Below are 24,793 nucleotides of genomic sequence, written 5' to 3'. Positions count from 1 at the left end.
TGGAAAATGTCTGTTCTCGTCCGTAGTTGACGGACAAAGTAGGATCGCACACCAGCAGCGGGTTGGGATCCATATGTGTAATAAAACACTTCAGTCACGTCACATGTCTAACGGTGTGTGTGGTTCATAGCTGCTCTCGGCTGCTTTTAGATTTATCCAGCCTACAATCAATTACATAAGTCTTTATTGATGCCACTACTATCTCAACTTTAGGGCTTCCAGCCTTCTGCGAGGCTTCTGTAAAGTAAAACATTTATGCACACCCACAGTGATGTCTTTACGTTTCTTTTTTCATCTTACCAGCAGCTAAAGATATTTGCTTTACAATGACGTAAGATGCAGAATAGCAGAACACACCAAAAAGGGAGAAGCCAGATGAACCGATTAAAAGTTGGTTCATCATTTTTCACACAGCGGCTCTTTAATTATCACCCAAATAATTAAATTCACTTTTCAGGTGATGTAAATCATTCCTAACTTTCCGTCGTCAAGAGTCGTTTCGTGCTCCGCACGCCGAGCGTCGGCATAAAAGTTAAGTGTGGAAAACTAAGAAATCTGTGGTGAGGACAACTTTGAATAATGACAACTTTGGTGAAAGACGGACTCAAAGCAGCCGTGGAAACCTGAGCTTTTTTTTTTTTTTTTCCGAAAAAAAAAAAAAAAACGTTTGATTGGTTGTTACGGTGCAGATTTCTGATGACCCAGCAAGCCGAGCCTGGATGAGATTTACGGCATTTTGAGGAGTTAAACAAGATGTTAACATGGAAATATAAACGGAGGCAGCGGACCAGAAAACGAAATGGAGTCTCGTTCCCACAAGGTACCGCAACGTAATAATTTAGACCCAACTGCAGACGGTCACACACCGGGGGCCACGTTTTTGACAAGTTTGGCTTAGTGCACCGCTGAGTTTGAAGCTAATGCAGGCCTTCATTTTGTTCCCCCAAATGTGTCCCTCTGCGTGAGCCTGTCGAAATTTGTTTCTGCAGCAAATACTCTGTGGCCTTTAGTGTGTGGTGGAGCCAAGCTATTGGTGAACCACTTGCCCTACCTAATTTTAGTGTTGTTTATCTCCTTGTTATCAAGGCTTCGGGGCTAAATAAGGTCCGAGGAGCCCTATGTGCAGACGTTATCCCATGTCAACCCATGACTCCAGTATCAGTGTCCTGGTAGATCATTGACCATAGGTATTGAATTCTAATAGGCCTATTGGTGTGTCCTAATGGTCCAAGTATTGAATTATGATATTGGCAAGAGCTGATGGCCGCGGGATTGAATTATGATATTGGTGTGCTGCAGGCTAATGGTTCTTGGTATTGAATTATGATATTGGTGCACTTTGATGGTGTAGGGATTGAATTATGATATGACTTGCTATCTGCTAATAGCTCACTCTGTGTAATTTTCGGTGTCAATCATGGCTTCGGTTGCTAGATCCATAGCTGGGCCTAAGGCTCAATCCATCAGTCTCATCAGACGGGAACAGCCTTCAACCTTTACGCCCGGTCCTCGGTACGTTTTATTTTCCATCGCGGTCCTCCTTTTCACTTTCATCTGTCTTGTGTTCGGTCCATCCAGGAGTTTTGCCACTGGATTCTTTATATTTATCTAAAAATAGACACGTTTTTTTTGTTCTCGGTATGCTTTTACTCTCCCAGTTGTGAGATGAAGAAATTGTGTCTGCTTTATTAACAGCCAGTTTCTAGTTGTTAGATAAGGCACAGAGGTTCATTGATTGACTGGCCTTTCGTGCAGTGGTCGGTCGTGTGTGGATTTAACATTTTCATACACTGCCTCATGTCATAAAGGGCCTAATGTTTAAGTAATGGAACTGTAATGGCTCTGAATCTAAGCTAACCTAATTTCTGTTAAGTGTCCACACCTTTGCAGTGTTTATGTTGAGCTCATTCCCATTTTGGTAGTTTAAAAGCAACCAGAGCCGCGATGGTCCTGCTGCCAGCTCACGGAGTAAATGGACGGCCTGCTTCTGTGTCAGCCCTCTAAAAATAACACAGACTGCTGGCTGGGCTCAGCAGAAAACTACCACCGATTATGATGATTCAACTACCCTGTATTCACAGGTGCGTGCTCGCGTTCGATGGGGGTGGGTTGTGCTTAACAAATAGCTTTTTGCATTTTGCATTCACCGGTTTACTTTTTTTTTTTTTTTTTTTCGAAGATATGTCGCATGTGGGCAAAACTTTGCCAAAGTCAGGAAAAATCCACCGACCATATGTGCTGACTGTGTGTATTTTGAGTTGTTGTGGTGGAACTGTTTAAGAAATGGGGCTTTGTGATGCAAGTCCTGAGAGGGCTCATCTAAAACGTTTCAGTTGTAGTTGAGACCAGAAGAAATGGTCGTATTACTGAATAAAACGAAGCCCTTTTCCCACTGAAAAGCGCAAATTATGTCCCGTATCTGCTAAATTCATTGAACGCCCTCAGACGATACCTTAGCCTCTCGCTGACCTTCGACCCGAACAGCTGCCAGGCTGGAGCCACGGTTCAGAGATGGTCTGACCCCGAAGACCCCGATGTGACCTGGGCTGTCTGACCGGCCTAACCCTCCGAGCTAACAGATGACGACTTCACCATCTGTCTCGCCTTTAACAGGTCTAGCCTCCTTGAACTTGAACTTGTTTGGAAATGGAAAGAAGATGGATAAAACTGCTCAAGACCGAAAACTATCTCCAGTTTTGCCAAGGCTGTTTTCCCAGACTTGCTGTCTGGTTCTGTCCCCCATTGTTAAAGCTAACAAAATGTCCAGTCAGGAGGGTTGAACCTTTTTACTGTTTATCTACCTATTTGGGTGTAATTTGTGAGGCCGCCGTCTGGAGAGCTGGAGGAGCCTCTGCTCGCCCCAGTTAAAAGGTGTAAAGTCGGACGGACATTGCTGAGCTCTGTAGTCTGTCGTCTCATTTTTTAAAAGTGAGAGTTGTCCTCTTGAGGAAGGGGGGAAGGGACTGTGTGTGTTTAGTAGACACAAGCTCATCCGCTGACTGCTGTCTGACCCTGAGTTCAGCGGTATGGTTATTAATAGGCCCAGAGGCCTCAACTTCCAGGAGGCCCTCTGATCAGCTCCAGATGTGGAATGAGAGAGGACAAATCTACTTTAGCCTATCCATGTTTCACATGAAGCAGAAAGTAGGGAGATAGGCATTTGGCGAGACTGATAAAGAGCGAGGGAGGGAGGAAGGGAGGGACAGGAGACCTTTCCACAGCAGGAGTGTGTTTTGTGAGTCTTTGTTTTCATGCGTGTGTGTTTTTTTTTCGCGTTTATTGCACTCTCTGCCCTCAGACCAAAAGACCATAAAAACGTATGGCATCACCATGGCGACCATAATAACTACCTATAAAACAGCGTGTAAACTGTGAAATAAGACAAACAGACCAGAACAGGCCTGACTGACTGGCTGGCTGACTGACTGAATGGCTGCCTTCCGCCATAAAACTATTTGAGAGCCAGACTGAAGGAATGCCTCGGAGGCTGCTGTGGCTGTCACGACACATGAAAGGATTAGGCTCTGTGTTTTATCTCCTCTTTATCTGATGGTAATGGATAAGCTGAGTGTAGCCTATCATCTGACGCTTGGGCCGGGGGTTTGATGTTTTAGTAGGGTGACGGTTTGTTGAGTTGACCGCTTTGGTCTATTGATTGCTGTTTGATGGTTTTGATATGTAGGCTGTGTGGAACAGGTCAAGTCTTTTATGCAGTGAAGGCTCCAAATAGCTTTTAGCTGTCCTTCACTCCCCCCCCCCCACAACCCCCCCATTACTCTAGTGGTTCGTTTGATGTTTGGATCAATCAATAGAAAAGAGCCGGAGCTCTTACACATGCTCCATCCTACTTCCCACTGAGCTCAATTCCTCTGCCTTCATTGTGCAAGCTTTATATCCCATTCTCTCAACACAGAATAAATGATATAATTACAACCCATTACTTAGCCTAACGCAAGCTAATTATTCTGTCATTACTGTAAGGATTAGCTATGCTCATTCTCCCCTTCTCACTGTTTCTCTGTCTTTCCCTCTCAAAAGTCATGCAAGCAGAGCAGAAAACTCTTACTCATAAAGGCTGAGTAAGACGAAGCCCCGGGACATGTTCTGTTGACGTTGATTGTATAGACCGCGGGTGTCAAACTCAGTCGGGATCCTCGGCCACGCTGCGGAGTAGTGACAGCGCGGGCCGGACACATTAAAGAGTCTAGACATAAAGATATGAATAACTTAATGGTGCATTTTTAATAAACGCTTTTTAAATTATGCGCAGAAATCAACATGCTGCTTTTATAGGCCGTGGCACAACTCATGCTGATGTGTCATCAGCCGTCTAGAAAATTACTGGATGCAGCAGATAGACGGAGGCTAAATTAAAATGTGGAAAAAGGGGCATCATGCAGAGCAGGGATTTAATGTACCAGAGGCACATGAGAGTGATGCACACCTTTTTTAACTGCCCTGTAACTGTGCCAGCTGCGTGAAGCTGCTAGTCATCCTTATATGGCGGCCTAAGTGAATTACTACAAATCAAATAGTCTAACAAATTGAGAACAGATCTAATCTTAACTAAATTAGAGCGACTATGAACACTGCTCTGTTGTCAGGGGTCACAGACTTTCTGGGCCAAAAAAAACCTCACAGTGCTTGAGTGCGGGAAGGTGTGGACGTCCGCGGCATTACATCGCGACCTCGCACCTGTGACTGCGAACGGTGATTGTCCGCTGATGGCTGCTTGTATTTGATGTCATATAAACTAATGGCGGCATTATAAGTCGCCTGCGGATACTCCCGGCCCTCGAGCTGTTATGTGTGTGTGTGTGCAACAAGGCCCAGAGAGAGCCCCGCTCTTCTTCCCGACTTGATTAATCCCCATCGCCCCTCTCCATGATCGCAGTTTCCATTTTTTTAGTCCATATCTGTGCACTCATCCCCTCCCCAATCTCCTCTCACTGGCACAGAATGGCTTCCTGGCAGAATGGAGGCATTAATTCAGGGATGAGAGGTGTGACTCTCTCTCTCTCTCTCTCTCTCTCGGTGCTGTGTTTGTAATGCGTGGCCTTTATCGTAGCTGAAACAGCTCACTACCCTCTGATCCTATCTCAGATCTCAATATCCTAGCCGTTCCACCCTGTAAACGCAGGGATGAAAAATCTTGCCCTTTCACCAATGCATTACACCCTAGCATATCGCCGTACCCCTCTCCTCCCATTGTACACTCCGCACCACTCACCCTTTGTGACACGGGCCTCCAGCTAAATTCGAACTCTGCAAAATGAGACCAAGTGAGCTGCACTTCCTCCACGCCAGAAACCATCTTAGTCTCATTATATTTGTATTTAGGCCCGGGCCGCGCCTCCGAATCCCCCCCCCCCCCGTCAGACAATAGGTCGGGGCAAAATAATGACTAGCTCTCTGTAAGCTTCGGGAAAGTTAAGGCTTGGATGTTGGGGAGATAAAACAACAACCAGTCTCTCGGCAGAGAAACATGGATCAATACAAACGAAGCTGCGGTGTAAAAAGGCTGCTTTTGATCCGGGCTTGCGTCAGCATCACTGAGGTGAGTCTTGACAGCTCCTGTGCTGTTGGTAGATATGGATCTGTGTTCAAAAAAAGGAGCAAAACGCTCAGGGACCGCAAGCGTCTTGTTAGACTGTGGAGAGTGTTGGGCTGACCCCCCCCCACCCCCAGCTGCTGCGCACACAAACACAGTTGCTCAAACACACACACACGCGTACGCACAAAAAGCGTTCAGACCTCCGTTGTCACTGCGAAACTATTGTGTTCGCCTGTGGTAATGAAAACTTTGCGGCTTTCACTCCAGTGGGTGCGAGTAAAAGCAAAAAGCAGAGATTCGGGAGGATGTGACTTGCGTCTTCAGACCCTGTGTGGTTTTTTACAGCATCTGCCGGCACATTTAAAGTTCTGCACCCCGCTACGTCAAAGGTAGGCAGACAGGCAGCCGGGATTGTCGCCTCTTATCTGTGCTGCTCTTGTGCTGTGTTTTGAGGGGGCGTGCCTGTGATCTGTGATCATGTACCGTGTCGTTGTAGCGAGCGTGGCTGTCGCTCCCGACTGAGCCGCCACCCCACGACTCCACCCCCACGCAGTAGGTTTGGCATACAGAACAGTCAGCCGCATAGGAGGTGGAACGCTCGTGCTTGTGCAGGGAGATGGAGGGGGAGTTTGAAAGGTAGGCCTCGTAGATTTCAGATAACACATCTTTCCAGACGCCTTTTGCTGTTTACTATCATAACCACATAACAGCCTCAGACATGTCGGAGATAAAAGGAAAGATTAGCGACTGCACTGGCAGGACTGAGAACTTTGTCTCTTAAACACGTGTGGCATGTTGCTCAGTTGAGAGGCTGTTAGTGGCGAACGGAGGAAAGCTAATTTTTTATTTTTAAATATTAGCCTCTTGATTAATACAGTGTTAATGTTACCGTGAAGAAGCGGCCGTGTTTTTTTGCCCGTCTCTTCCTAAGCCTGGCTTCAGTTCGAGGGTGGTACTCCATTAGATTAATGTGCAAAACACGCACCGAATGTGGAGCAGTTAACCTGCACGTTGTTTGGACTAAAGGAGAAGTGGCAGACTACTTGGCATGTGCAACCGCAGGCTAGGTGTAAACAAAAGGGTTTCTAGCGGTTACGGTCCCAATTATTCTGCAGAGAACGAGCTCCGGAGCGAATTCTCGCGCGGCGTTCCCCTGCTCGGGGTGCACTCCTGGTCACCGTGGCAGCGCGGGCGGCAGCTGCAGATTGACTTCATACTGTGTACATAACAATAACTTTGTTGTCATTCCACCAGCCTATCTGTCTCGGCATCGTCGGAGCGTGAGGGTATAAGGAATTCCGCAAAGTTTTGATACCTCAATTAAAGTGCGTCTGTCTCCTGTTATCTCATTTAGTCTGTAGTCAATATGATTGGCATAATCAGACATGCCTGATTGGGGCCTCCCATTTAATTAATCAGTCTCACTGTATCATCACCTGTGGCTCATTAGAGTAATTAGAGCGAATTAGTCGGATAGAAGGCCTCTCTCTGCCTGCGCAAGAGTGGAAGGAATTTCATTAGGAGACATGAACACACATGCATACACCTTAGCTCTGATGGCTGTTGGTAATAGGATTTGTTTACCCGTGACTGTTATCTGTGATTAGTGATTAGTATTATTACTGCAGTGGATGGTAGGACGGCGCGAAGCTTCTCTCCGTCTGGCCCAGCCTCCCGCCCCAGCCGCAAAACACGGCCCCCCGTGCCAAATTACGCAGCGCGAACATGTTAGCAGACTTCCTCTTTTGTAGCGGAGTTCAAAAGAATGTGGAAAGACTGGGCTCCCCAAGTTACTGCCGCGGCCTGTGTGTGCATTCATGTGAGAGCACACGCGTGTGGAGCAGCGTGCGAGAGGCTTCTTGGCCAAGTCGGTGTTGAAGTCTCTCTAGGGAGTGTTGGCAATCTGTTCCAATCGTCTTTACAGCTGACCAGACGACCAAATGAACCAGGACAGGGACTGCTGCTGTGGGCCAGTCCAGCCAAGCCAAGCAGGGCTGTTACAGCGATCACACAGACATTACAGCCCACTTAATGCTCCCCTGCACAGACCATATTCCATCCTCTGCTAAACTAGACAGCGTGGTCCTAGCCAGCCGCGGCCAGGTTTAAAAATAGTCCCGGAGTTAATGTGAATGATTAAATGAACTAATACACCAGTTAATTAAGCTGTTTTTCCCAGATTTGAGAAGTGAAACATTTCAAAGTCAGGCCAAGGAGAGAGCCGGAGAGCGTTGACCCCGGAGACTGAGCCCGAAGGCCCCAAACACGGTGGACGCGAGTCCTCCGTGCGTTCTGTCGGGTGCTCGGTGGTGCACTGCAGGTGTTCTGCTGAAGTATCAACACAACTGTAACATTTGCCAATGCAATTAATTTTTATTTTTATCACGTCTTCAGTCTTGGAAAATATAACCCTGACCCTCTTCCAATTTACATGTTTTGTTTTTTTAATTTTTTTTTTTTGTTCGCCTGTGATTTGGATGCTCGTCAAACAATTTTTTTTTTTTTTTAAGTTCACAAAACTAGCACGATGTCCGTCATTTAAGTCCAACACGATGGAAGGAAAATCCCTGTGGTACGCCAGATGGCTCGAACCCCTGTAGAGAAGCTTTGCTTAACAGTGTTCCCCTCCAAAAATTTGGAGCTTGATAATTTGGACCAAAATGGCCGAACTGACACGCAGCTAGGTGGTTTTCTCTTTTGTAAATGATTGAAGAGATCCTGTGAAATTTAACGTGGCTTCAACACGTCTGTTTACCTAATCTGAGACGCACCGACACGTCATCTTCCGAAACTGTTTTTCACTTCTCTTCTGTCCATGTTTACCCGCTGACCTCTGGAACGTGCCCACTCGACGCGTCCAGTCTGCGCGCTCAGTTGCCGTTTGCGACCATGGCTGTGACTTCGACAGATAGTGACAGATGTCACCATTCGTCCCTTATAAAAATGAAAGCTGTTCATATTTCTATTTAGCCATCTATTAATCCAGCTATCGGCTATCTTTAGTCGCGACAGTAATATAAACTGCAAAGTGGTTGCTAGCGAGGAGGATCGGGTAGCTGGAGCGATTGGGCACTGACAGTCCTCACTGCAAAGAATTCAAACACTCCGAATGGTTTATCTTTATCAGAGTTTGGAAGCTCCCGTGCTGTACAAACTCCGCATTAACAGCTGTTTGCGCTACAAGTTCTTAACTTGTACGCTGAATTCTAGTGCGCTTTAATTTTGTTCACCACCTACGTTGTATAAAAGCAGAGAAAATATACCCGGATCTGTTTGTTCAGTATTTCACTCAAGGTACTTAAACGCAACAGCTTATCATTTGCGATAATATGTGGCTTAGATTGGGAATCATAATGGTCTCCTAATGGTCAGTCAGATTTGGTGTGTGTGTATGTGTGTGTGTGTGTGTGTGTGTGTGTGTGTGTGTGTGTGTGTGTGTGTGTGAACAACGGGAAGCCAGCGGGGATTGTGCACTTTCAGATGTTACGCTCTATCAGCAAGATGAGTTTAAAGTCTGCCTGTGTCTGCTGATGTGGGCAGAGAGTTTGCTGCATAGTCAAAAACCGGCCTGGGTCTGAGGGTCCTTTAAAAAAATGAAAAATAAATAAAAAACAAACTAAGACCGTGTCCATAATTACTTGCCCACTTGGCACCGAATCAATCCTCTTTCATGTGTGATGTGTTTATTTAGCTTAGCACTGAGAGTTTTTTATTTATTTATTTCTTTTTTTTTGGAATGGGGATTTGGTAACACATTGGGATATATGCAGGGTATTGGAAAGGGATTGGACCGAATCAAGGGCGTCAGGGATTGGCACATGACCTCCTAAATCAGAAACCTAGTGGAGGACTGTGATTATGCCGGTTTCACCCAAAAACGGATCCTATTGACGAATGGATTTGAGTTTCTGTTTGTTTTGGACAACAAGTGCCTTTTCAGAGTTTGAATGGACTCATTTGCGGATCAGAACACATACGGATAAGTTAAATAATGGTGGACCTTTTGTTCAAAGGTTATTTAGTTTAACTGGACTGTAGATTTACTTGTGATGTTAAAAAGGGAAGGATGTGAACAGTGCACAGGGCAACAGAGTCTTGTAGTGTGATGATTATATCCTCCAAACCAATAGTTTAAAGAGTCAAAATGTACATAAACTAAACCATCGTAAGTATTGATCTCGACAATGTTTCAGTATATATTATTTTCACTGTTAATGCACTTAAAGTTAAAAAAAAATCTTCATCCTCAACTATGTTATGTACATTTTATACATTTTTTTTAATACTTTTGAAATCCATTCCTAGTGTGTAATGAGTGATTAACATTATTATCTCTGTACTCACATATTGTCCTGAATTCAGATCACACGTTAAACACAAATCTTCCCCCGAATCATTAAGAATGATTTGTGGAAAGCGAGCCTCAAGGCCTAACACATCATATTATAATCATATCTTGATTAATATCTGTCAGTTTGATGCTAGCATCTCGAAAACCCAACTGGGTCCCGTAGTCCTGTTCCTGTAGCTAATCTTCACCAACGTGCTAATTATACCTCTATTCATGAACTGGAGCATTCAGGTTTTGACAATTAATTTAACGTGATTAAAATTTATTAACTTCCTCTTTTCGTCGAGCGATGCACAAGCTCCTGCGCACGCTCGAGTTCACTAACAGATAGTGCAGCTGCTCCATGGCCATGGGCAGACAGGCTGCTACATCAACTGCTCCATGGGCAGCGAGAGCAAGATGGCATGGATGCAACTGAGCATTTTTTTTGTTGTTTTTTTTTTTTTTTTGGTTGCTGCCCCCACCCACTTTCCAAACATCCTGTGCTACTGCGTAAAATCCACTGCAGAGGACGGTCGAGCGAGTCCATTTGTTATATGTTTTATTTATTTATTTTATTTTTTTTTTTTGGTGGATAAAACGAGATCACGGCTGGTCAGGGAATTAAACTTAGTGCTGATGGGGGTGAAAATCTCCTAATTAGCACTTGATCACACTATTTCTTTGGAGAGTTGTATTTTCTGCGCGTGTGTTGGAGGGTGTGGGCGAAGCGGGGAGGTGGGCATGCGTGCGTGAGTGTGTTTTGGGACCTTGTCAGCAGACTGAGCCACAAGGGCCCCTGTGGTAATGTGTGTATTAAATGATTAGTGCGTTAGTTAGCATAACGGCCCTTCAGCAGCGTTTAATCACTCTCAGGGGTGGGCGGCCTCACAGGAGGTGGATGGGAGGGAAGGAGGGAAGGAGGGAGGGGGGTGAGAAGAAAAGAGGGGAGGCGGAGTAACAGGAGAAGAGAGAGATTTAAACTGAGGAGAAGGAACTGCTGGTTGAATGAGTGAGTGGATGATCCGGAGAGAGTATGGGGAAAGAGAAAAAAAAAAAAAAGGAGTGAGCGTGACTGAGGGCAAGAATCCAACAGAAACATAATCCAGCAACACTCACACACTCAGCAGAGAGAGATACAATCTTTACAAGGCCTGAACGTCTTGTTAATGTCAGCAGTCGTCCCATCATCTGGAACAAGTCCCGTAAATAGCTATTAATAACAATACAGAATGGATGTGGATAAAGGCGGGCCTTAGCTCAGCCTTGACAACACGGCTGTTGTTGATAATTGTGTTGTTGTTGTTGTTGTTATGCGGGGAGAGGGGAGGGCTCGCCTGGTGCAGACAGTCAATAATTGTTGCGAACCGCCTGGATGTGTTCTAGTAGTAGTAGTCTCCTGCCACAAAGGTTGTCGTGCTTAACGCGGTGGTAACTGATTGACTGACGGGGCGAAGGGCTCGGATGCGGCAGATCAAACTCCTGGTGCAGGAGAGGGGGGAGAGGAGGGGAGAGTCGGGGGGGGGGGGCTTACCAAAACATGCAGCGGTTCTGTTTTCTGCTTCCGCTGCTGCAGCATGCTGGGCAAGTTCATTTGAGGCTGGTGTGTTGCCAGATGGGTCAAGTTGTCTAGTCGGGAAAACAGCTCCTGTCTGTTCATCCTGAATTATAACAATGACGCTGATTGTGCCGAGGGCAACGTGTGATGATAAGTCTGATTGCAAAACATGCATTGTGTAAAAAAACAAAAATAATAATAAAAATAAATGTGTGTTTTCTTTGCAGAAAGAACTAGACACCACCGCCACACAGCTTGCCAACAGACAGGACGAGAGCGAACAGTCCAGGAAGAAACTAATCGACCTGAGCCGTGAGTTCAAGAAGAACACTCCAGAGGTGAGAAAAATCAGAGATTCGCAGACGCACGCAACCGCGCTCGTGCCTCTCCCGCTGTTCTTTTGCCTCGGCGTCTGCGCTCCTCTCCTCGCGAACGCATCCGTGATTATTTACTGGGGGAGCGAGGGGGAGGAGTAGACGGCGCGGAGATGCGGGCTTCGATCCCAAAAATAGTCTCTCCATTAGTTTCCCTGAAATCCTAAAGAGACAAAACAGAAACCCCCTCAGGAGTTTGTATTATCTGACCTAGTTTTTTATGCGCGCAGAAAGTGTGGTCCATGAGTGTGTGTGTGTGTGTGAGGCAGAGAGAAAGAGGGAGGGAGGGAGGGATGGAGCGGAGCAGGACGAACGGAGGGAAAGAAAGAGAGTGTGACAACACTACTAAGTGGGATCATGAGGGAATTCTGTCCTGTTCCTGTGTTCCCATCGCGCCTCTTGGGAATATTTGTTTCATCTCCGTTACCAAGGCAACGCATTTCAAACCTCCCAGTGAAAACAAAGTATTGTTGTGTTATTATTGGTAATGTCACCATGGTGAATTATTGATGGCGGCATGAATAATGTATGAATGGTGTAGACAGTGGATAGAAAATTGTCAACTCTCCGAGGAGTTGACAGTAGGCCTGTTATAGTTACCGCAAGGATGAGGATTGCGACTATTGACTCCGGCGTGACGCCCACCCACCACAGACGCAGGGAGATGCACCGGAGGAAAAGTGTACCTGCACACAAAAGACGTTCAGTTTCGCTCCACCCCGCGCATCCATCTGTAGTCTCATTTCCAAGTATAACCACATAACTAGCAGCGCGCACAGGGAGGCAAGACAGACACTGAGGGGAGAAACGCACATGCAGAGGCAGAGAAAGCCGTGTACACACACACACACAGACAAACACACACACACACAAAAAAAACATGCAGAGAAGCAGAGGCACAAACACACAGAAGCAGATAGCCTAGATCACAGAACAGGACACACACATTCATCAGTGTAACAAGGCTGTGATTTAGGAAGGCTCCTCTGGCGTCTGTGTGGCCCCTGGCATCTCCCTGGTATGCGGAGGAGGAATCTGAGCCAGGCCAGACGAGCGACAGGATTCATTACAGGGCTGTAACAGGCTCAATAGGAATCAGCACTAAAACTCCAGGCGTTTGGTAGCACAGAAGCATCAAGGCTGCCTACCAAATAGGCTGTCTCATAACGCGGGATGGCTCGCGCTTGATTAAAAATGCCTTGATCGTCTTGTGCTGCGTTTGCGTGGCTGCGTTTTTCCATCGCTGGCTGACTGGCTGGATGACTGGCTGTGTGTGCGGTTGACCAGCCTATAGAGCGAGGCTGTCAACTCTCTGCGGTCCGCACCAGTCAGCGGAGATCACAGTCACATCAGATCAGACTGCATTAGGCTGAGCGGGAGTCCTTCTCTGATCCATTATTCAGCAACCAGGAGACCGGCCCACGTTGACTGTGTCTAGTCTGCTGAGCTGTACTCGGCGTGAACTGCACTCATGGTCTGCATAATAACACACATGCACTCAAACACACACACACACACACATATGCACACACACGGGCTTTTGTAGCGTTTTGAAAGTAGTGCAAAGAAATGCAGCGTGAAAACAAAGTTTTCATAATTCATTAGGACTGACACGGTGTTGAGTTTTTTTTTTTTTTTTAGAGACTACATCTCACCGTACTTCCCAAGTTGTCTAAATTATTCAGTCAGTTCTTAATTTCCCTTTTCGTTAGTCAAGAATCCTCTGCTGCACTGTTATAAAGGCAAGGGTGGGAATGGTTGTAAAATGTCCCAAAGATTGCTAGCCAGAGGCAGCGGTAGTAAAACAACTTTGTGTGCGCTAGCGCGCATGCACATACACACGTTTGTGTTTAGCTGCAGGGCAGACAGACAGCGAATGGGAGTTCCATACTCCCTGGAGGATTCCTCGGGCTGGCCTGTCTGCTGTCTGCCGGCAGCTTACACACCAGCCATCCATCTCCTGCTGCCTGGGCCCCTGCACTCCCCTCACTACACACACACACACACACATAGAATGACCACGGTGTCTGTGTGCATTGTTATGTTATATGGTCATAAATCTTTGGGAGTGGAGGGGGTAGGGGGACGGAGAGAGTGGGTCGAAAGGGGGCTTCGGAGCTCCGTCCAGTTTTGAGAAGGCGGCGCTCGCCGCTGCGTGCTGTTTTGAGCGTGTTTGTTTTTGCTTGTTCATTGTGCGCTCCCGGGTTTGTGTCGGCCTCGCTGAGCTCGCTGCAGCGTTTAGTCGCAGAAGAAATGAATGGCTGGGGCGACGAACGGCAAAACTTAAAATGGAATTAACTGAGCAAAAAACAACTTCAGATGATTGTTTATTACAAAAAAAAGTCTCTGCACACACCTGCTCAAAAAAAGCTCAACAGTGTGGCTTGAACATTTGTCTTTATATAATATTTGCTCACCTTAAGCCGCTGGTAATAAAGGTTAGTAGTTAAATTACCCGGTCAGACAGATGTTTGAGGGTGTTGTGCCGGTCTCTGACAAAACAATGCACCTATTTATTGAACAGGATCTAGTATGAGTCACACAAACTGAATTCCGGGAAAAAAAAAAAAATATTAGGACATAATCACAATCTAATGCAAATGAAATAACAGACACTTATCTGGTGGTTTTTGTGTGGGTGTTTCTTTTCATGCTTTCCCTCTGTGTGTGTGTGAGAAAGGGAGAGCCGGGGCAGAGAGAGGGGGGGAGGCGGGATGAGGGAGGAGGGGTGCAGGTCATTATCCGCAGCAGGGGAATATTGAATTGGCCCAGACAAACAGCCACAACGACCCCTGATGAGGTAACAATGAGGCAGGGTCTCCGAGGTCACGACCTGTCCTCAGCCCCAGACAAGCAGCCTGTCTGGACCGACCTGGGATTAGGCCAACCCCAGACGCTGGTCCCAGGTCAGTTTGGGATGCAAACTCCCCTGCAGCCGCGGTCGGGCTTTTAGGCGGAGGTTTTTCTAAAAAGGCTCCTGAGCACACATCTGTCGTTGCCCTACTTCACATCTTCATTAGGGAGTTTGCGCGAGTAAGTGTGTGTCCACAAACTGTGCAAATCAAATGTTCCTGTACAGAATGTCCTATTCTGCTTTTCACCGTACGCTCCAGTTCAGTTAGTCAGAATGTAGGCTCAGCTAACAGCGTGGTGATTTGCATGTTCCCCTGATACATACTCGACTGGCTATCTAATCTGAAACTGCTGACTCGTACTGGAAAGTCATGCAATGGGACTTGGGAGGATAAAAAGGCTTTCGGAGTGAGAGCTTGGCGCGCGTCGAGACAATTTGCATTAACTGTAGGCCGCCTCTGCGGCTCATTCACCCTCGGACTCACACGCACTAGCGGTGCCTCTGGGTGGCCCAGGTGGTGCTGCACCTGTTCTTGTGAGCAGCGCGGTCCGTCAGAGCGCCTCAGGGAGCAAACATGGCCTCCTCCCCGCCCTCATCACTCACACACGCCACGCTTCATTCTTTCGCTGCTGCCAATAAATAGTGACCGTTGGATTTCAGTGAGTGACTTTGATCAGAACATAAAACTGTTTCCTGTGTAGCACCACTGCCAAATGCTCCTGTGTCCTTCCCTCGCTTAAGTGTTCTGTCGATTATCTTATTCTTTATACTCACTAATCCCCCTTTTCTTTTTTTTTTATTTCGTAGGATTTTCGGAAACAGGTTGCCCCTTTGCTTAAGAGCTTCCAGGGAGAGGTGAGTACATTATTTTGTGTGTTATATTTACACAGTGGCAGAGACGCATGTTCAAGCACAGCGTGCAAACAATGCGTTCATTAAAGACTGTCTGATATTCATCGACTGCTCCCTCTTTCGGGTTTTCAACCTTCCTCTTAAATCGTCATCTCTCCTCTCCCACTTCTCGCTTTCCTCTCTTCTTTCCGCAATCTCCTGTTCTTTCTCTTGCCACTATCTCATTTCCCCTCTTTCCTCTCCCTCTTTTCTTCGCTCTGCTCTTGATTTTCTGTCCTATTCATGAAGTCCTGTAGCCCGAGGGTGTGTTTAAATTGCATCCTGCAAAAAAAAAAAAAAAAAAAAAAAAAAAAAAACGGCACCACAAAAACCCCAGCTCTAGCCAGTCACAACTCACCGAGTGCTATTTCCTTAGACCTCGTACGTCTGCATCATTCGCGGGGTTATTTGTTGTTTGTGGCTGATTTGGTGAGCCATTTTTGTTCGCCGCGTCGTATTTATTTACTTTCGATGTAAAGCCCTAAGTTTTTATGCACTCAGACCAATAAGAGGTGACTTCTGTTGCGTGTATGTGTGCTATATCATACTCCCACTGCCCCCCCCCCCCCCCCACCTCCCTCCTCTATCTCCTCCTCCATCATTTTGGCCTATTTCCATCGTGGTGACTCCTCCTTACTGGCAGCCATGCATTTCCAGTTCACTCCCATATGTGAAAGTCAGAGGGTAGGAGTGGAACCGGCTGGTTTAGACTGGGGCGTTATTTGGGGTTGGAGTGGGTGGACATTCAGCAGTATCTTTTCTCCAGCCTACACACACACACACACTCGCACACAAGGACGCACACACGCACACGGACACAATCATCTCAATGAATAGTGACAGGGCTGCTTTGCTACTGGCCACAGAATATTACAGTTTAACACTGGGTTAGTTTCCATATTCTTGTGTTAGAGCAACAACCACAGCCAGTGGTTATGTAAAAAAAATGCTGTAATTTATAGTGGTTCCACCATGTTCTGCTGATGATCCACAGTCTATTTAGAGAATAGAAACAGCAGCAGTATAATTGGGGCTTTGTCAGCTGTTTCCACCGTCCTCGTGTTGACACACCTCGGCGGCGTGCACACCAGAACACGCCGAGACGCGTAGTGGGTGGTCGCGGAACTGAGAAAGACATTATCTTATGATTATTGAGATAATACTGTACACCCGCGCCAGTCTCGGAGCAGCCCATCAATCAGTCGACTATTCTGCTCGCTTGCATGCCACAACATGAGTGGCTCTGAGAATGTGTAATTTTAGCCTGTCTTTGTTTGCTTACCCCTCAATGCTTTGATCAAGGACAAGACAGCACCAGAAACCAAAGGGGTCCTCTGGAAGTCCCACAGTAACTCATCTTTAAGCATTTTGCTCAAGACGCTCGAGTCTCGACTTAAGTGGACGAGGAGCCGAGATGTAACGAAACAGAAAGTTTGATTCGTCTCGATACTCTGTTTAATCTTTGTCATTGAAAGGTGGATGCCCTCGGGCCATAATTATTACCAATAGCAGTACTGTTTCCACAAGGCCTCAGTTTGGAAAAAAGGGTTGTGTGTGTGCGCGCGCGCGCGTGTGTGTGTGTGTGTGTGTAATCGCGTGTGTGTGTGTGTGTGTGTGTGTGTGTACATTGCATGCTCAGTGTTCCTTGTTGGTCCATCGATCAGATAAGCTTTTCCATTATCCAAGGCTTCAGTCTCCGCTTCCCATAGCCTCCCCTTATCAGACTCCACTGGGGCCACACACACGCACACACACACACACACACACACTCGCGCTCGCGCACGCACGCACACGCGCAGGTCAGCCTGATGCCCTTCACACACTACGGGTTAGATAGGGGAGCGAGGCGGTGCTGAGTGATGGTGGCACAAGGTGCTGACGTATGTACGTATGCGTTTGTGTGTGCGGACGTGTCAGGGATACCTTTTGCAATTGCAAGCACTTCTCATTGGTAACCTACTGATACTGGTGAGGTATCATTTGTGTCACTTCATTTGTTTTGCTTGGTCTGTGTGTGTGTGTGTGTGTGTGTGGGATGGGGGCAGGGGAGCATGTAATAGCAGATGTCATTGGGATTGGTTGAAAGAGCTGCAGTTTGGAACAGCAGGGTTGTATTTGCAAATCCTGGGTGGTCTTCTAATGGCTCTGGTCCTGCAGTTAACCTGCCTCTAACTGTAGGGTGTGTCCTACATTAAACGTCTATTTCCTGCCTCCCATGTTGGGCTATATAAAGCCGCTGTACCACTGACCTTGGCCTAGTCATTGTACAGTCACGCAGCTGGCTTCCTTCACCGCCATCGGCAGATCTTTCTTTTTTTTTTTTTTGTGTGCGTGTGTGTTCATTTATCTTTCTTTATCCTGAAATTGCGGTACTCTCAATCTGATTCCGATCACAGGCGGGGTCGCACGCGCGCACATTTTCGACTGCTCCGAACAGGTTCGGCCTTTGGTGCGTGAGAGGTATTAGCACTCAGCATCGGTAATCTCCCATTAGCCGCCGTGCATTTGAGGATCCGGATGGCTCAGCGTCACATGGCCCAGGAAGAGGGCGAAGTGCATGATGCAGCGCGATGGGAGAATGACTTATATTAGCGGGGCGGCGTGTGCGTGCGAGAGATAGCGAAGACGGGAGCGATGTGCATCCCAGAGAGACATAAGTGTGTGACAGAGAAACATGTGAGAAAGACTGACACTGAAAAAGATTGTGGGGGAAAAAGAGGGGGGGAGAAAAAAAATGAGTCAGGGAACATGGAAGTGACAACAGGGAGAATTTGAGAGCGAGACTGAAAGACAGCGAAATAAAAGGGGGAAAAGAGGGAGGGGTGCTGGCACCAGCCTACTCAGGGCCAGATGTTTTGCGGCTAAAAAACTAGAGATGAATCAAAGCCATGTGAAGAGATTTATTAGGTTCCCATAGGAGCCCAGGCAGTATTACATGTAGCCCGCTCTGTTTACAGTGGCAAGAACCCCTAAACCACCCATCAACTACACTACTGGCTTGGCTGGGAATGTGAAGACTTTATATTTGGACTTATATAGGCTTTTGTCTTTATTCCTTTTCTCTCTGTGAATATGCTGGAGGAGGTTGGAAGAGAAACACAAGGCTGTTTAGTCTGAGTGCGTGAGCCAGAGTAGTCAGCTGTAGTTCTGCCCAGTACAGTAGCACCATCTGAATGTCTTTATTTGGCATCTGTTTCCCTCGATTTAGACTCGATTTCAGATGCGTTTCGCCTACTCTGTCTGCTTCTCATATTGAAGCATGACACCGAGAGTATAGCGGATCTCGCTGCCTCATGTTCCCGCATCGACAACAGCGTGCAAGTTCCCTCCAGTACGATGTATTTTTTTTTTTATTTTTTAAGGATTAATCGCTTATGGATCCGTTCTAATGCTGTCCATTTCAATAATATCGGTGATGGAATGCATGCCGTGCCCTCTTGTGTTAATGGCTGCATCAGTAATGGATCCGCACTGTATTGCTGCTAAGAGCTGACTGAATAATCTGCCCCTGCTGTGGCTGGAAAGACTGAGCCAGCTGTTTAATGATGTCAGCGTGCTGGAGGGGAAACGAGCACACACATTTGAACACTGGCTCACGCGCGCGCACGCACACACACACACAACACACTCAACGCACTCAACACACACAGAGCGACCGACGGACTTAGGCACACTCACTCGAGGACAGACAGACGTGGACACGCACAGGCGCACGGCAAACGAAACGCATCCGTCATCGGCTGAACAGCTGAGCTGACTTCACGGGAAGGAAACACCAACGCAGCCACTGTCAAGACAGCCGCGATCGCATGCAACATACCAACACATAGTGAGGATAGACAGATATGTAGACTAGTCTTACTGTGAAATTAATGGGCCTGGAGTGAGTGCGCGTCTGTGACGCTCAGGTGGTGGTTGCTTCTGTTGCCAAGAATTAACCATTACTTTTTTTATTTTCTCATGCGTTGCAGATCGATGCCTTGAGTAAGAGAAGTAAAGAAGCAGAGGCCGCCTTCTTGAACGTGTACAAGAAAATAATTGATGTCCCAGGTAAGACCGCCTTTCCCTGTTCTTTGTCTGTGTTGTTGTGTTTGTCAGGACACTTCCCTGGTTCATAAACGTGATCAGAAGCCCCCCCCCCCCTTCATCCACTCAGACGGCAGCAGCAGCAGCAACAGGGGAAAGAGGAAAGCATGATACTGTCCCTGCGGTGTTCCTTCACTGCTCATCCAGGCGTGCGCGACGCCTTAATATGTCCCCGCGAGATCTCGTCCCTGCTGGTGTAGCCTTTAGAGGGTCTTAAGCGAAGGTGCATCCTGATACGGATGACAAGTGCGCCACGCGATTGGCTGCGGCAAAGTGCACGCCACATGAGCGGTCACGTTCGGCGCGCCGAGGCCGAGCGGGGACGCGGAGCGCCGAGTGTTACGGAACACGCAGCCACAGAGCTGCCGGTTGGAGGTTTTCAGCGGTACGGGGGCCCTGGAGGGGGCCGTGTACGTAGGAACGAAAGAGGAGTTCATCTATAGCGTAAGGAGGTCATCATATTCCCACATGGATAGACCTACAGTAATATCTTTGGATTGTACTGCTCCCAATAAGTCAGCGCCAGCTCTGACGGGGCTATTCTTAACTTGCAGCGAGACAATGATGTAATGCCTGATGCACACACGCACACAGACACAGACCAGCCTGACTAATGCAGCAGTCTTGAAAGAGGAAACAGTGTGTTTTGTTCTGTCTTCTATCAGCTGAAGGCCTGGTTAGTCAGCCCAGTGTGCTCTGCTTTAGATTAAAGGTGTCTGGCGAGAGCGTTCAGCACCAGTGGCCCACAAGTCAAACTGCTTTTAACAGGCTGTACAGTTGATTTGAAGGAGGAGGAGGAGGAGGCGGAGGGGTGGGGGTGGTGGGGGGGGGCTTTGCGAAGGACAAAGGTTTGATAAGAGGCAGAGAAAGTTGATTTTCAAGGGCGCCGAGGCAGATAGGAGTCCAAATTCAGGGCGTTCGCTTATGTTACTTAGTGTTTGTTTGTACTTGCGTGTATTTGTGTGAGACTCTGTAGCGTGTGTGTTTATGTGAAGGTGTGTGTGTGCTCATTTATATATATATGTGTGTGTGTGTGTGTGTCTGAGCCGAGCCCAGCCCCGCATGGTGTGTCACCTTGACAGCACAAAATCAGCATGAAATTCCCCAATCGTTCTCTGCTGATCTCTCATTAGCATAGTTAAGATATCTAACTGCGTCAGACATGAGACGCGCACGCGCGCGAACACACTCACACACAGCCCTTACCCCCAGCTGTAAGCTGTCAGTTCCTCTTATCAGTACAACGCACACACACACACACACACACACATAAACACACACACATAAACTGCTCTTTTAGCTGGCATGCTGATGAGCGTCGCCTGCGTCTCTTGGCTGCCTGTCACCAGTCTGCCACCCATGAGCACCAATCAGATGTGATTGGCCTGACTGACAGGGCTCTCTTCATCACGCTGACAGTTAACCCTGCTGTGTGTTCACAGAGATGTTGGTGAAATGCTTCCCGAAAGTTGCCTTTCTCCCCCCCCCCCCCCCCCCATCTCAGTTTTCTTCAATCGCTTGTTTATCTTTTGAATTCACGGTTTTCCCAGCCCCGCTTTGTCCGTTTACCGGCTCTCATGTTCGCGCGTCCCTTTGTTGCTTTCAAGCTTAATCATAGCGAACGCTTTAACTGATCACAGCTCGGTAATCTCTCCTGTTAATGTGTCTCGTCTAAGTTACGGGGGCCGCGTGTCTCCGCGGGAGTCGCTTATCCAGTTCTCCGGCTGCGTTCTTCCCCTCGCGTTTATCTCGCATCTGAACAATAGTCTCCTAATACGGAGGCTGATAGTGTATCGTTCAATAGGCTTCGTGGATAAAGTTTTGTTGACGGAGAACGTGGAAAACTAACAGTGACCTTTTCGGTGTGTTGTGAACTGTTTGTAGCGAAGGCAAATATGTAGTCTAATCTTTTTATTTCTTAATCAGTGAAGTGCACTGTTGGTGTAATGTCATGTAATGTTTTGTGAGTGTTAACTCAGTGCTAACCGGTACAGTTTTAAGGTCAGTATCAGCGTTTGAGAATCATTGAAAGTTAACGACAACGTATCGGCTGATATTCTCATTTCCCTGTGTGAGGTTAGATATTAAAAACATGCGCAGGGTTTGGGTGTTTTACTGCTGAACGATCCGAAATGACGGGATAGTAAATGGAAACAAGTGAACCTGGAAAGCAAATATGATGAAGACCACGAATAGCAACGCAGAGCAACTTTAAACATCAGTCCAGAGAAAAACAACACGATGGACGCGTAAAAACGTTCTAATGAAATATTTGTTTCTGCAGTTTATTTTATCATCTGTTAAACGACCTCTGACCTATGGATGTCTGATGCATTAGAGACTGCGCATAACTCACCTTATAATAATATTACTGGTAATTGTGATTTGTTTTGGCTCTTGCTCGAACCAGTGGTTCTCCGTGGGGAGAGCAAAGGTCAGGGTGAGCAGCAGAACAGTTGTCCTGGAGCCGTTAGAGATTCATTGCCTTGCTCAAGGACGCTTCACCAGGGCAAACGCTCTCTCTCGCATGGCCTTGAATGTAGTTATTCCTAGCTCACTACTCCACCTCGCCGCCCTTGCTTGTCTAATCTGCTTTGCAGTGTGTTAACAACGGTGTGTGTGTGTGTGTGTGTGTGTGTGTGTTTTCTCTCTCTACCAGATCCTGTACCTGTGCTGGAGCTGGCTCAGCAGCTGCAGCTGAAGCTCCAGAGGATGCACGACATTGAGACAGAGAACACCAAACTTCGAGAGACACTGGAGGACTACAACAAAGAGTTTGCCGAGGTTAAAAACCAAGGTTAGACACGGATACGTGCGAAGGCGCACATTTTTATGGTTTTCCTGACTTTGAGAAGGACGCGGATGTAGGTCGCGCAATTAATTTGATAATCGAGGGTCAAAATGTAATGCGGCTGCGATGAATATCTGCGAGGATCAGCTGCGGTTTAAAGAAACTTTTTTCTCACGTGCGGCAGTCGCAGCTAAGTTTGTTATCGAAACAAAAAGTAAAACGGAAAATTTGTTTGACGTGGAGTGAAAGGGAAACCGTTGCTCTAAAGCAGAGACTAAAGGGCTAGTTTTAGTTTTCTTTCACAGCGTTTGTGAGCATCACCCGCCTAAACACACACATGGCTCATCATCATATTATGCGATATGAATTAGAGGATGTAGCTTTTCACAACATCTTACCCAGTCTGTTGTGGAAATACTTCGACTGTAGTTTCTGATCATGTTTTAAGTTAACAATAAAGTTTTCCCTTCATCTGTAATATATGATTAAGGTTTTAAGCTGCTAGTTGGAGTAATTCTGAAGTAAAAGCAGATGACAGTAAAGTGCTTAAATTAAATCTGAGCCAGTTATTAATTCGCCTGTCTGGCCTGTTACCATAAAATGTACAGAACTTTTAAGTGCAAATATAAGTTCAAAGGAATATATTTAGAAGCCTTTTCAAGGAGTCCATATTTGAACATCTTTAATGACTTATAAATATTTCAAAGACGCAAAAATTGTACAAGGTTTTACATTTTCAAATAGGTTTGGAGGGTGGGGGGGGGGGAGAAGAAAAACACGAGGCCCGGTTTCATGAATAAAAAACGACAGGCTACCTTAGGGTGAAGTAAGATGGAAAAACTGACAAAGGCAGATAGATGAGTGAGAAGCTGTAATAAAAGTGGTGTAATTTCAGTCGAAAAAAGGAGGAGTGAGCGAGCGGGGGAATGTTTTGGAATCCCCCCTTTCCTCAGCACGAGTTAATTGGAACAGCTCGATAGCGGCAGGGTTCCATTCTGCCATTGATTTTCCTGTTCCCTCATCCTTTATCCCTCCTTCCCGCCTCAATAGATGGGGGATATTTAAACCCCAAAACACACAGTGGAACTCCCACTCCCGTTAAATACACACACACACACGCACACACGGAACCCGCCCACACACTTGTGCACGCACACACGCGGACGCACAAAGAGTGCAGGGGCCATTGATCCCCGCAACCTAAATGTTTAAAGTTCAGTTAAGCAGTTAAGGGGTAAGAGGGCTCTGAGGGGACTCTCCTCTATTGATTATGTGTCAGAGCAGTGAGACTGGAGTTTAAATCACACGCGCACACACACACACACGCGGCACTAAGAGCCCTCAGTCAAAGGCAGCAGTGCTCTATATCATTGTCTCAGTCACTTATATCTTTCTTTAAGAAACACTTGCACACGCGTGCAGACGCAGATCTATTTATTACTCCAGTTACGTGTTAGATTTATTTCCAGCTCCCCCATACAGAGCTCAGCCGTCAGCAGGTCACGGGGTTTCGGCGATAATGCAGTCCTAATGAATACAGCGTATCTGCCGCCGGAGAACGCTGAATATTCCACGCCAGACTTGGATGTAAAGATTAGGCGGCAGCCATAGGGGCCGAGGTCTGAGCCGAAAGGCTGTTTCTTAAGCAAAGGTCAAAATCTCGTCACCGCTGCCGTTTGTCATCACTCCCGTGAAGTCGCCCGTCGCTTCCTGTGCGCTGTATGTTCTGCAGATTGCCTACGTTTTGACCCCGCGTTTCCTTTTGTCTCAACGCGTGTCTCTCCGCTGTCATCCCTCTCCAGAGGTGACCATTAAGGCCTTGAAGGAGAAGATCCGCGAGTACGAGCAGTCCCTCAAGAATCAGGCTGAAAACCTGGCCCAAGAGAAGCAGCTTCAGCTACACAACGACTATGCAGAGAAGGAGAGGTATAACCGCACGTGTGTTTGTGTGCTGCTTTCGACTGTGTTTCAAGTAATAACCCCTGCGTTATTTTGCCATTTCAAACCTCTGGGTCATTGTGCCCTCGGGCAGGAGTTCTGATTCTAATCTTAAACGATAGGTTACGAATAGCTCTGCTAAATGAAGTCGGAAATCTTAAACCTAATGATTTCTTCTTAAATAATTCTCTAAAGACGTGTTTTTTTTTTTATTTATAGTAGTTATCAGTTGAATCAACAAATTGTTGCCTATTGCCTTCCCTCTCTGGTGAATGTAGGAGTGGAGGTAACCTACAAAAAAAAAACGACACCGTCAGCATTTTTGTCATGTGGGTTCTTGCCATTCCTGCTTTGATGGGAATCAACACTTCACACTCCCACTTTCTGCCTATCAAGATATATTTCAGCCATTATGGT

At 46.9% G+C, this 24,793-nt stretch overlaps 1 protein-coding gene across 4 annotated transcripts in view; it reads left to right on the top strand.

Annotated features, from left to right (window-relative positions):
- cux1b (cut-like homeobox 1b) overlaps positions 1 to 24,793 on the top strand; it is a 54,497-nt gene that overhangs the window by 5,156 nt on the left and 24,548 nt on the right. For 3 of the 4 annotated variants that reach the window (XM_047594437.1, XM_047594435.1, XM_047594436.1), the window contains exons 2-6: positions 11,670 to 11,780; positions 15,478 to 15,525; positions 19,533 to 19,611; positions 22,307 to 22,444; positions 24,241 to 24,364. In XM_047594437.1, the coding sequence (XP_047450393.1) occupies positions 11,670 to 11,780; positions 15,478 to 15,525; positions 19,533 to 19,611; positions 22,307 to 22,444; positions 24,241 to 24,364 (500 nt within the window). Of the gene's footprint in view, positions 1 to 11,669; positions 11,781 to 15,477; positions 15,526 to 19,168; positions 19,391 to 19,532; positions 19,612 to 22,306; positions 22,445 to 24,240; positions 24,365 to 24,793 lie in introns of those variants that run through there. The other variant, XM_047594438.1, reaches the window with a different exon arrangement.

This window comes from Mugil cephalus, chromosome 9 (genome assembly GCF_022458985.1).
Source record: "Mugil cephalus isolate CIBA_MC_2020 chromosome 9, CIBA_Mcephalus_1.1, whole genome shotgun sequence".
Classification (NCBI taxonomy): Eukaryota; Metazoa; Chordata; class Actinopteri; order Mugiliformes; family Mugilidae; genus Mugil; species Mugil cephalus.
This window is presented reverse-complemented; position numbering and strand designations above follow the sequence as displayed.